Here is a 13,424-nt window from a genome sequence, read left to right on the forward strand (position 1 = left end):
TGGATCATTTCGTCAGATTTTGTCGTTAACTCTATCAGATCCAACCATTAATAGTATGCCTCATAATTGGTGCAGGCCATTAGATCTAACAAAGTTAACGATGGAATCAGACGGAATGACCCAACACTTTTAATAATTTAATGGGTAAAAATATACTATTAATAATTGAGTGGTCAAATCTTGCCTATTAAAAATGTTTAGTGACCATCCGGATAACTTGCCCGTACATTTAATTTAATAATAGGTTAGATGTGATTTAGATATTTTAACATGTGCTCATCGAGTATCCATTAATAAAGGGACAGCAAGAGAAATGACAACGTACAAGTCCACCAAAAATAAAGATTAGATAATGGTTTCTGTCAACAACTCACTATGTTCAATAGCACAAAATTATCAAAGAAAGAGAATTGCAAAGCTAGGATATTGATGGTTACCTTTCCACTATTAAGGTTGTTGCCACTCCATGGACCAATTATTAACATAATCTCGGGAATGACTTGCCAGATTCGCAATGAGGACCACAAATTGACTTCAGTGAAAAATCTAACAGAAGTTTTATAAGTTCATCATTACCTCTGCAACAATGTTCACAAGAATTCACTTAACGATAAATCCAAGCATTAATCTAGAATAAAACACCAGAGATATTGTATAATTATGTTTAATTTTGATGATAATTGGAATTTTGTACTTTAAGCACAAATAATCTTAGCAACTTGTATACAAAGCAAATAATGCTCATGAAAATCATTTCCAAATTGAAAAAAAAATGCTACTAAAAATGATATCTTACTTATCACTTATCTCTGCACTTCAATCAATGCCGCTTGAACTATTTAACTTATGATCTGAATATAGTCCAAAAAAGTCCATGTCAGTGGATCTTATATTTGCAATTAGATTTGTCACGGGCTTTATCATCTCATGTCCTCTCCTGCCTCCCCTTCTAAATAAAAATTTTAAAGAAAACAAGAACTAGATGCTAAAGCTCTAATAACCATTACTCCTCATTGGCTAATCGCTGTCTAGATCAAGAAATTCTCTGTTTTGAGTACAATAGGTAAAAGGACCCTTGTGTTTGCATGTCCGTTGAGTGTCCATCCATAACATGATTGGAGGTCTTGAAATAATGAAGGCCATACTCAAAGCTGTACATGGGTCCAAACAACAGCTAGGGACCATTCATTTGTTTGTTGAAGGCTAAGAAAACCGATCTCTACTATTGCCAATAGCTAGGGTGTTCAAAACAAACCGAAAAAGTGGATAACCTAGATATTTCCAATCGAAAACCACCGGCCTTTGGACCGGTGATTATCACTAAATTATTTAAGGTTTGATGGGGGTGGGGGCAAGGGTTTAAACCTTACCTTCCATCAATTATCACATTAAGTGGCTTCTTAAAAGATCCAGACGGGTGCGTAATGCACCTGTCTGATCCGGTGGTGGTCCAGTCTCCACCGGCCCCCCTAGACCCAGTTGGGTCTTCCCCTTAAATTAGGATAGTGTATGATACTATAGATAAAGTGACGATTGAAAAGAAAAAAGAAGAAGATAGTTCCAATCGAAGAATAGGATAATCAATCTAGAGCATTGAAAACGATTGGATTAGCGGAACCTATTTGAAAAAATAGGTTAGAATACGATTTTCAATATTCAAAAACCGAAATTACCGAACCTCAACCCATGAGCATTTAGTCATTTACCATGACATTAAGAAGCCATTTACCAAGATGATGAATTTTTTTTTGTGTGGTTATTGAACTTTAAATACATGATGTCAAATAAGAGTTGAATGACTCAAGTCACGTCAATTTTCCAATGTACACGTAACTTCTACATAAACTATTTTTCCTTGAGGGATGCATGTTACACAACCTTTTATATGCACCATGCTTATCTATATCCTTCAATAATAATCAAGATTTGTATATCAAAAAAGATTTCATTTTGTTCTTTTTTTATTAAAAAAATGAAAGAAAACAGTTTGTTTTCTAATCCCATCAATGAAGACATTTGTAATGGAATGATAAACATAAAAAGTTTGAACGAGTTGGCCTTGAACAGAAACAATTCCATGTATTGTATTATTCTGCTTGTTAATCTATTTTTTTTTTATTTACTCATAAGTTTAAGGGATTTGGATTACCTTGTATATCCAAACCTATCTATAGGTTAACCGGTCATTGGTTAATAATTGGTTTTGCTGAACCGCTACATGCGGTTAACATCAATAAAATTACAAATGGACTATGAACACAATAACATTTAGGACGCAAACCTTAATGAGTGAGAAAATTTATTATATTTTTACGTGTTATATTATTGTCTGAATATATTATTTCAATATATATATATATATTTATTCTCACAGTATCTACAGTATACTTTATTTATAAATTCCCTTGATCCTTAGAAAACCCGTGACAGTATCCATTATTTATGTCCCACATTTCCAAATCCATCAATTACACCTTCACCTACCTCACCACCTGTTCCAGTCTTATTTCAGTACTATTAACTTTAGGTCTGGTTAACTGCTGGTCATGGAACTGGTGGTGACAGAGCACAAAAGAAAAAGGACGCTTGCTGTATTTTCGTTTTCTATTAAATTCTGTACTTTTTTTTTCATAGATCTTTTGTAATTTCTGGATAGATTTTGGGTTTTTTTTTTAAAAAATTAAACTCCTAGTTTTGCAAGAAAAAAGGGATGATCTCAAGGAGGAGAAGATGGAGGCAACGCAGTCTAACTGACAACTATTTCTGTAGGAGAAATTTCTTAAATTTCATCCCTTCCTTGTTATAAATTTTTTTTAATAAATCTTTATGAGTATAGGAATACCTTCTCATTTGCAGTATATTGTATGTATATATGTATATGTATATATATATATATTAATCAGAAATACATCAATGCACTATTCTAACTCAACTGAATTTGAATATTTAATATTGCAAACTCCACACTCTTGTTTCTGATCCCAGCGTATAAATCCTTCCCCAAGAAGAGGGAAAGGAATGAGTGGCAGATTTTGTTTCAGATCAATTAGCTTTCACCGATCTTATGAATTTTGCCGACAATTGTTATAAAAAATAAGTCTCTTTTTTTTGTTGGTTATATAGAAATCATAATTGTGAAGACATTTTCAAATATTATTTGAACTTTTTGGCAATTATAATTGGTTCTTTTAAGTGTAATGACATCTTTCCTATATACTAGATCATAGTATAAGTATCTACTATGTTTGTAATATAGTGTTGGACTCAGAGAATTATAAACAGAAAAATAAATTATAAAAAAGAGGACAAAAATGCTTTATCAAACGTTCAAACATTCATTTACAATACTAACAGTTACGAATAAGCACAAGTTATGACATAATTATGTTTGGACATGTGATTATATGAAAAATATATTTATGCTCGCATCACAAACACATTTTTTATCTTTTGACTATCTTTTTTTTTAAATTTCATATCCATCGGTACATACAAACAGAAAGTATTACACTAATAATTCCAAATGATTTTAAAATTTTTTTCCTAGTAGTAGGAGTAGGATGGGATTTAAGAAGCGGGAAAAGAGTAGAGAATTAGAAATTTGGGGCCTCTATCCAAACATCAATATTTCAAATAAAACTCTATCTAAAGACGTACTACAAAATATATTAAAGAACTTCTTATAAATGATTTTTCAATAAATTCCATAATAGTGAAGTAAACTACTATTTGATTATTTCTTACCACAAAAAAGGGATAATTTTAGAAACCTCCCCTGAGATTTGTAATTATTACACCCATCTCCCTTAAGGTTTATAAAATGACAGAAATCTTCCCTAAAAAATATGTTTTGATGACAAATTATGATGTAAGTACAAAAAGTCTAATGAATATTCTATATTGTCACTATTTGATTGGTAAAACAAGTTAAATGACAAAAGAAATCAAATATCAGGATCACTTGTAAAGTAAAAAATTTTAAGGTAGTTCTTTGCAGCCAAATTTAGAATATATTTTAAGGCATCATTTTTTAATATTGTTTGGACTTTCCCCATTTTTTCGCTTTGCTAAGTAAGTTGTGAAGAAACTGTTTTTAACAAATGCATCCCTACTAGTAGAGTATTTATAAAACTTAACAAGAAATCCATTTAAATGACTTAGGAATTGAATATAATGTATTAGGTGAAATGAGATCAAAGCTATTCGATAAAGAAATATTTTCAAAATGTGGATTTCTTTTTCCTTTACACTCACATTTCATTTAAGATTTGTAGAGTTGTCAAGTTTATTACAGTCTTTTCATAATATGAAGATAGGTAAGTGTAATTTTTAAAATCTCAAGAGAGGTGACTATAATTATCAGAAATCTAGGGGAGGTATATGAAATTATTCAAAAAAAAAAAACTACTACTCAATTATTATAACAAATTTTTTTTTTAAAGCAATGATCCTAGGAAATTGACATTAAACATCCACACAAAAGTCCACAAAAAGTCACGCAAACATACTAAACCGTAGTCAAAGGGCACCGGTGGGACCCATTCTTATAGTTCACTGACTACACTCCTCCCCATGCTGCTTCAGCTCAGCAGAATAGTGCACACTATTAAGTATTAAGTATTAACATCACTTCCCATAAAAGGACACCAAACGATCTTAAAAACAAGATTTAATAAATCCGTTTGACGTCCACTATGTAAGGAAAGATTCTCTGCCTTTTCTTGGCGGGGAAAAGCTCTTAATTTGCTGACAAATTTTTTGATTAAACAAAACAAAATCCCATTTCCCGCTATTTCCTTTCCTTTGTCTTTTTATTGCAGCCTTTTTACCTTTTTTTTTTTTTTAACAAAAAGTTATTGTAAAAAAGTTTGCAAAGATTGATTAATTAAATTAATTGACCCTTAAAAGAATGAGAATGATCAGCAATTAAAGGCACTTTTCTTGATAAAGCCCATCTAAGGTAAAATTCCAAAGCAAAAAACAAAGACAGAGTTATGGGTTTTGTTACTTTTGTATTGGGTTCCCCCACATGTCATTTTAGAGAGAGAAAATACCCAAGAAAGTGATGGTTTTTAGAGAGAGATAAATTGAATGTTTGGAAGGGAAAGAGGCATTGCCTTTTTGGACTTTTATGTATGTATTTAGACTGAAACGGTAAGGTTTTGGATTGTGATTGTTAGAAGCTTTTGGTCTTTTGGAAGCTAATTCGTGTTGGTATTAGGGTTCTTGAAGGCCAAAGCTCTTTTGGGTCCAATATATTTTTGTTGGATTTAATGCAGTCTGAATGCAGATTTGGAGACCCTTTTGCTTCATTTTTAATGGGTCTGAGGCAATGAGTTTAGTTATTGACCAAATCTGCAGTTCTTGAAATGGGTAAAGCTCAGTTTTTTGCTGTAAAGACTGAAGCTTGAAAGAGTAACTGGTCTTCTCTTGAGCTACGTTGTCAGCTGAAATGGTAATGCATGCTCAGAGGATGCTGCCTTTTGTATTGTTAGATCTGTGTAAGTTGCTTAGCTTTTGTGAGTTTTCTTTTACGGTCAGTTGTTAGTCTGCATTGGTTACTCTCGCTGTAAAGTGTAGTAATTTAGATATCGTCTATTTGGTGCTCTGTTTTTCATCTTCTGTTGTAGATTCAGTACAGAGCACTGGAGGTTTTGGTTTCATTTTGTGTTTTTTTGGTTATTCTTCTGCCGCATAAAAGGACTATGTACTATTGAGGATAGTAAAGGCTGATTTTTGTGTGAAAGTTGTGGGGTTGAATTGTTTGGAAGCACATGGTGTTTTTGGTATCTGTCTATTTGGTTTCTTTGAGCAAGTTTATGGCTAATATTTTTGCATGAACCAGTTGGTTGGTGTCTTTTATTGGACAAGTTTAGATTGGAAAGTTGAGCTGAGCTTTGTTTGAGGGTAATATGAAGCTAATTGGTATTTTGGCATTAGCATGTTGTTTTTTCTGTGCCTTGGGGCAACTTCCTTCCCAGGACATACTGACATTGCTTGAATTCAAGAAGGGAATCAAGCATGACCCAACTGGTTATGTGCTCCAGTCGTGGAATGAGGAGTCGATCGACTTCAATGGATGTCCCTCCTCTTGGAACGGTATAATGTGTAATGGTGGTAGTGTTGCAGCTGTTGTCCTCGACAACCTCGGTTTGTTGGCCGATGCAGACTTGAGCGTATTTTCTAATCTTACGATGCTTGTGAAACTTTCAATGTCAAACAATTCTATTTCTGGGAAATTGCCCAACAATGTTGGTGATTTCAAAAGCCTTGAGTATCTGGATTTATCAGACAACCTGTTCTTTTCGACCTTGCCACCTGGTATTGGTAATTTAGGGAGATTGAAAAATCTTTCATTAGCCGGGAACAACTTTTCTGGCTCAATTCCAGATGCCATTTCAGGACTTGGGTCAATTCAGTCTTTGGACTTAAGTGACAACTCCTTTTCTGGTGAAGTGCCCTCGTCTTTCATGAAATTGACGAATTTGGTATCTCTCAATTTGTCCCTTAATGGGTTTATAAAGAAAATACCGAAAGGGTTTGAGCTGATGGCAAACCTTCAGGTGCTTGACTTGCATGGGAATATGCTCGATGGTAATTTAGATTCAGAATTCTTGTTGCTCACTACTGCAACTCACGTTGATTTTAGTGGGAATTTGCTTGCCAGTTCTTCTCAGCAGCAAAAATTCCTACCAGGCATTTCTGAGACTGTCAAGTATTTAAACCTTAGCCACAATCAGCTCACAGGATCACTTGTAGATGAGGCACAGATATTTGGGAACTTGAAGGTTTTGGATTTGAGCTATAATCAGCTGTATGGAGACTTGCCTGGCTTCACTTTTGTATATGACCTTGAGGTTCTTAAACTCAGTAACAACAGATTCTCTGGCTTTATTCCTAATGACCTTTTGAAAAGTGGTTCTCTGGTTCTAACTGAGTTGGATTTGAGTGGCAACAACCTGACAGGTAAACAACTTACTAAATAATCTGTACTTTATTCTTGTTGTGTTTCCAAATTTTCTTAGTTGTACAATCCCTTTCACTACTTGACATCCATGTATTCATTTAGCTTGTGGACTAAATTTTGTTCTGTTTTGCTTGCTAGCTTGACATAAGGTATGCTATTTTGCAGGTCCAGTCAGTATGATAACATCAACCACATTGCAAACACTTAACCTCTCCTCCAATGCCCTTTCTGGTGAACTTCCCCTGGTGACAGGAAGTTGTGTGATTATTGATTTATCCAGCAACCAATTCGAAGGAAATTTGACTAGAATGCTGAAATGGGGTAATCTTGAAATTATAGATCTGAGCCAAAATAGATTGACTGGACCTATCCCTGAGTCAACGGCCCAATTTTTGCGCTTGAATTACCTTAACATGTCTCATAATTTGTTGAATGGCTCCCTCCCAAAAGTCTTGACTCAGTTTCCTAAAATCGGCACCCTTGATCTCAGTTTTAACCTATTGAATGGACCTCTTCTAAGCAGCCTATTGACTGTTCCTACTCTTCAAGAACTTCACCTACAGAGAAACACTCTGAGCGGAAGTATAGATTTCTTCCCTCCTTCATCAAATGAATCAAATCTCCGAATTCTTGATCTTTCTCATAATCAATTCAGTGGCAACTTTCCTGATGGACTTGGATCTCTGTCTAGACTTCAAGGTCTCAATATTACCGGGAATAATCTTTCTGGTTCCCTTCCAGCTTCTGTTGGTGACATCAAATCCCTAGATTCACTGGACATTTCACAAAATCATTTTACGGGTCCACTACCAAAGAATTTGCCTGACAGTCTTCAAAGCTTTAATGCATCTCTCAATGATCTTTCTGGGGTTGTCCCTGAAAATTTGAGAAAATTTCCTTTATCTTCTTTCTACCCTGGGAATTCAGAATTACAATTTCCAAATCCTCCTACCGGATCAAACCAGGTTCCAGCTGAAAATCACAGAAAGGGACATTTTAAACCTATTGTCAAAGTGGTAATAATAATTGCCTGTGTGATTGCTTTGGTCATCATCATCCTCCTTGCCATTTTCCTTCATTACATTCGCATGTCAAGGAGGCCTCTGCCAATAGCAAGCAAAGATGTCCGTCACCAAGCCCCGCAAAATCCTTCTACCTTCAGTGGAAGAGACAGTGCTGGTAGTTTGGTAGTTTCAGCTGAGGATATCATGACCACACGCAAAGGTTCATCATCAGAGATTATTAGTCCTGATGAGAAAATGGCAGCCATAACTGGCTTTTCTCCATCAAAGGGCAGTGGCTTTTCTTGGTCACCTGAGTCTGGGGATTCCTACACTGCTGAAAACCTTACTCGACTGGATATCAGATCCCCAGAAAGATTAGCCGGTGAGCTGTTCTTTCTTGATGACACGATCTCATTTACACCTGAGGAACTATCAAAGGCCCCAGCTGAAGTCTTGGGCAGGAGCAGTCATGGGACATCTTACAGGGCAACACTGGAAAATGGGTTGTTCTTGACAGTGAAGTGGTTAAGGGAAGGAGTTGCAAAGCAAAGAAAGGAGTTTGCTAAAGAGGCCAAAAAGTTTGCAAATATTAGGCATCCAAATGTTGTAACTTTGAGAGGCTACTATTGGGGACCCACACAGCATGAGAAGTTAATTCTCTCGGATTACATTTCTCCTGGAAGTCTTGCAAGCTTTTTATACGGTAAACTCTATGCTTGATATTTTACTCTTGTTATTTTCTTTAGCAAATATTAAATAGAGTATCGGAAATGAATTTTTTCCCACCATTTCTTAATAAACTTTTAAAGGCCGAGCCTTGTAAAAAGTTTTTTTTTTTTTTCTTTTACCTGAATAAAATCATGTTACTCTGGATGTGTCAAACACATTCACTGCTATATGCCTCGTTGCATATGGGCTCGATCTGTGTGCTCTACAGTCTCTCTTATGTCTTGAAACTGGTTTGCTTTTAGCTATAAACATGTTTAATCTGAGAGGAGTTTTATGAAACTGTGTTTGTCTTAGGTGCTCATAAAGCTAATTAAAGTATGATGCTTAAGCGAAGATGCATAATTATGCTGTCTTTGGGGATCTGACTGTGAAGACATTCTACAGATGGAAAAAGGGTGACAATTATCGAATTTTTGTAACATTGAATTAAAGGTATCGTTGGACTAGAGAAATATGTTTTCTTGGAGCCTTGTGTGATAGAGAATTAACTCGTGTCTGTTCCTAGCTAGGCCAGCATAAACCATTCCCAGGTATATTGGTTTTTCGAAAATCAGCTGCTTATCTGAAACCTTTGTAATGCACCACTAACCTTGATCTCAAGGAGACAAGTCTCCTTCATTAGACTAGAGAAAGATGTTTTCTTGGAGCCTTGTGTGATAGAGAATTAACTCGTGTCTGTTCCTAGCTAGGCCAGTATAAACCATTCTCAGGTATATTGGTTTTTCGAAAATCAGCTGCTTATCTGAAACCTTTGTAATGCACCACTAACGTTGATCTCAAGGAGACAATTCTCCTTCATTAGACAATTCTCCTTCATTTACTGACCATACATGAACCGAACCTTTAACTTTTTTTTTTTTCTTGTTTTACCTCCGACCCCTTCCCATACCCTTCCCACCCCAACTGTCAAGTTCAAGATTCGAACCCTGGACTTGGCAGCAGGGAGACCTCTAAAGAGCTCTCCCCCGGCCATTGGGCCGACCCCAGTGGTTAACAAAACCTTTTAACTTCTTTGTACTCTTTGAATATTTCCGTAATTATTGTGCATAATTATCTATTTTGAATATTAGTTACTTAGTAAAGTAAAGAATCAAGCGGTGGTTATTAGAGTATAGAATTCAAGCAGTGTAAGCTGTTTTAGGTAGGGTTTTTAGCCGTGAAAATCTTGAGGCTTCTTCTGACAACTGTTTTATCTCTTTGTTTTTCTAATTCCCTAACATTCTTTGTTCTATAGGCTCTCTTCTAATAACTAGTAATCCATACAACAAGGACTTTAGATGGAAAATAGAAGGGCGGTATAAGTCCCTTGCTCCTATATCTCATTAGAAATATGAACTGTGTTTTGCATCTGATGGACTCCCAACTTCTGCAGATCGACCTGGAAGAAAAGGTCCGCCTCTAACCTGGGCACAGAGGCTGAAAATAGCAGTTGATGTTGCACGTGGCCTGAATTATCTTCATTTTGACCGTGCGGTTCCCCATGGAAACCTTAAAGCAACCAACATCCTGTTAGATGGTCCAGATTTTAATGCAAGAGTTGCAGATTACTGCCTTCACCGACTCATGACTCAATCAGGCACGATTGAACAGATTCTTGATGCTGGGGTGTTAGGTTATCGTGCACCAGAGTTGGCTGCATCTAAGAAGCCACTGCCTTCCTTTAAATCAGATGTTTATGCTTTTGGAGTTATATTACTGGAACTGCTAACCGGAAAGTGTGCTGGTGATGTTGTTTCTGGTGAAGATGGAGGAGTTGACCTGACAGACTGGGTGAGATTGAGGGTGGCAGAAGGTCATGGATCGGATTGTTTTGATGCTGCATTAATGCCTGAGATGGGGACTCCTGCAGCCGAGAAAGGAACGAAGGAGGTCCTCGGGATAGCTTTACGTTGTATACGCTCTGTATCTGAAAGGCCAGGTATCAAGACTATATATGAGGACCTCTCGTCCATATAGCTTGTTGATTTTCTTTAGTGAACAATGGTGAAAATGGGAATCAAATAGCTCATTGACCTCCCTTTTGAGTAGCAGTTCAACTAGGAATTCTTTTGGTGTCCTGAGCTAATTTACTAACCATTTTGTAAATTGGTGCATATCTCCAATGTACACTGGAAGCACACCCACGGTTGGCGAGCTTTGGCCATCACTCAAAATGTTAACGAGTACTTCTAACAAAATAGACTGAGACAAGCAAATCCTATCCTGGTTGGAGCGCCACAGGTTTGCTTCTGTGGTTGGCAGTTGGAACTTCTTTCGGAAACTTATTACTGCAGATATGGCATCCACCATTTCCTGGCTATTCAATTTAGTCATAATCCAGGCATATCCATGTGCATCTTCCCTCTTACTTCAAAAGAAAGTAAAATAGGATTTACAACTAAGTATTTTATGATTCGTGGGATATAACTACTTAGTATCAACTTAGGCATATGGCCACAGTTCCATTCAAGCACCCCAAAAAAAAAAAAAAAAAAAAAAAAATCTACCTAGTACCTCCTCTCTAAGAGCACAACAAAAATTAGCATCACTCCCCCAGGATGTCAATAATTTCATCAACTATTTCAGAATACAAGCATTGCAATGGTAATGTCTGATTGTCAGGTTCATAACCCCAATAATAACTTGAATGAGACAAAAAGGACAAAGGTGCAAACAAATACTAAATAACCAACAGTCATTTGAATTGTTGAATCCTAACGTGGAATGGGAGGTTCAAGAATTCAAATGTTGCCTTTCATCACTTGTCACTATACGTGGTTTGTCACTTTAAATGGTTTATATTTATACGAGGGTATAGTGCATCCGTCTGGTGCTAGTGGTTCAGTTTTCGTCAATTTCTCAGTAGGCCCAATTGGACCCTCTCCTTTAGAATATACTAGAGTAGGAATAGGAACAGGTGTATGGTAGGAAAGCATCGATTGACGCAAATGAAAATTTCATCAACTATGTCAGGATACAAGCATTGCAATGATCATATCTGATTGTCAGGTTCATAACCTCAATAATAACTTGAATGTGGCGAAAAGGACAAAGGTGCCAACAAATACTAATCGGAATATTCATCAACAAATGAAAATTCCTGCCACAGAAAAACAGTTGTAGGACAGCCTTTCCAGTAATCAGTCAAGTGATGTGATGTAGGACATATATCACGAGAAATTTTTAATTTTATGATGAAATTTAATATTTTTTATTTATATTTTTTACAAATGAAGCTTTTTGAATATAGGATTCCGTGAAGTGATGTTCGCATTTGCATTTGAGCTCGTCAAATTTGTATTTTGCAAATGCAAGGTATAGCTGAATTTATTGAGTTCTGATTATATTTCAGCAAAAAGGACATTGTTTGCCATTTGTGGTTGCTGATTTTTGATACAAAAGATGACAAACTTCATTTTACAAAGGCGAAGACCCTTTGCCGTGCATCACAAGCAACTTTTTTGTAGAATGATTTTAGAATTCATTATAACTATAGAATTTTCTCATTTCTCAATATGAAACCATTTACCAAACGCCCTTGAATAAAACAAATGTTGTATGAGCTCATGGGAAGAGACACAAAACCGATTTGAGTGGTCTTTCTCTGTTTCTTAAAGCCGGGATCCGTATTAAAACTATTCTTTTAATTTAGAAAGTCCACGTGTTCAAATATAATGTTATCAAATCATTAAAGAGGGATGTAGCTATTTTCTAATTGGAAAATGCTTTAGTAACTATGGTTACGGCAACAAGCAGTTTTTATGTGATGTTACAGATTGTCATATTTTTAGAAACAATTTGATTACCAATTGAACCCATCCACCTAGATAGAAATAAATTAATGTAATGATCAAAACTTACTAGTTTGTGGCACAAATTTACTATTTTACTTAAAAAACTTATGTCAAAGTAGTATCAGGAAGTTTAATTGAAATAATATTAGCAACTTTTTATTAATGATTGAAACTTAGTAGTAAGTAATCATAATGTACCTGTATAGAAATGGCAACGGGGGCGGGCACATTGGGGATCGGGGGTGGGGGGGAATTTTTTCCCCCCATTTAGAAATGGGGGGAGTCCCAACCCCCGCTCCGCCACCCGTTTGAAAAACTATATATATATATATATGTACATAATTGTACATATATATATATATAATGATATTTTTAATTATACTACTAATTATACATGTCTATTAATAAAAATTATTAATTATTTATACTAAATTTATTAATACATTTATGTTAAATTCCTAACTACACTTAATACAATAACACTTTTTTCTAAAAAAAATACAATAATAATTTAGTGATTGTATTTGTATCAAAAGTGAAAATTTGATTATTTTAGTTATATTTGTTTTATCATATTAGATTGCATTCAAATAACCTTTGTTTAATTATTTTTATGAGTTTCAATAGTGAAGTTATAATGAATAATAATTTGGTGATGTGTTAATATTTTAGTACTTGATTATTTGCTCAAATTTAATTATAATGAAATTATATAATAAAATTTAATGAAATTTAATTTTAGTACTTCACCCGCGGGGGAAGCGGGGCGGGGGGAATTAAAATGCAACGGGGCGGGGGTTGGGGGAGGTGTCCCCCGCCCCATTGCCACCCCTATACCTGTATAATACACGATTGTGCATATTATTTAAAAAATCTTCTGTGTTTTATACATTTTAAAAATATTATGAAAACATTTTTACTTTTTACATAACCTTATAAAATATGTAATAA

The 13,424-nt window shown here is 35.3% G+C and overlaps 1 protein-coding gene across 2 annotated transcripts; it reads left to right on the forward strand.

The window, feature by feature from the left end:
* The first annotated feature begins 4,993 nt into the window (after positions 1 to 4,993).
* Positions 4,994 to 10,853, forward strand: LOC113783167 (probable LRR receptor-like serine/threonine-protein kinase At4g20940). Of its 2 annotated transcripts, none has more exons than XM_027329233.1 (3): positions 4,994 to 6,966; positions 7,133 to 8,674; positions 10,073 to 10,853. In XM_027329233.1, the coding sequence occupies exons 1-3, from the start codon at positions 5,913 to 5,915 to the stop codon at positions 10,654 to 10,656; spliced, it is 3,180 nt and encodes a 1,059-aa protein (XP_027185034.1). In that variant the 5' UTR covers positions 4,994 to 5,912; the 3' UTR covers positions 10,657 to 10,853. The 2 variants fall into 2 exon arrangements, with proteins under 2 accessions (XP_027185034.1, XP_027185035.1); XM_027329234.1 differs by lacking the exon at positions 10,073 to 10,853 and adding an exon at positions 8,995 to 9,150.
* Positions 10,854 to 13,424: the final 2,571 nt, after the last annotated feature.

This window comes from Coffea eugenioides, chromosome 9, assembly GCF_003713205.1.
Source record: "Coffea eugenioides isolate CCC68of chromosome 9, Ceug_1.0, whole genome shotgun sequence".
Classification (NCBI taxonomy): domain Eukaryota; kingdom Viridiplantae; phylum Streptophyta; class Magnoliopsida; order Gentianales; family Rubiaceae; genus Coffea; species Coffea eugenioides.

Bases quoted from the DNA above. Each gene is read 5' to 3' on its own strand.
- LOC113783167 (XM_027329233.1), top strand. From the start codon at position 5,913: ATGAAGCTAATTGGTATTTTGGCATTAGCATGTTGTTTTTTCTGTGCC. The intron at 6,967-7,132 runs GTAAACAACTTA...GCTATTTTGCAG, and splicing joins GAGTGGCAACAACCTGACAG to GTCCAGTCAGTATGATAACA. The intron at 8,675-10,072 runs GTAAACTCTATG...CAACTTCTGCAG, and splicing joins TCTTGCAAGCTTTTTATACG to ATCGACCTGGAAGAAAAGGT.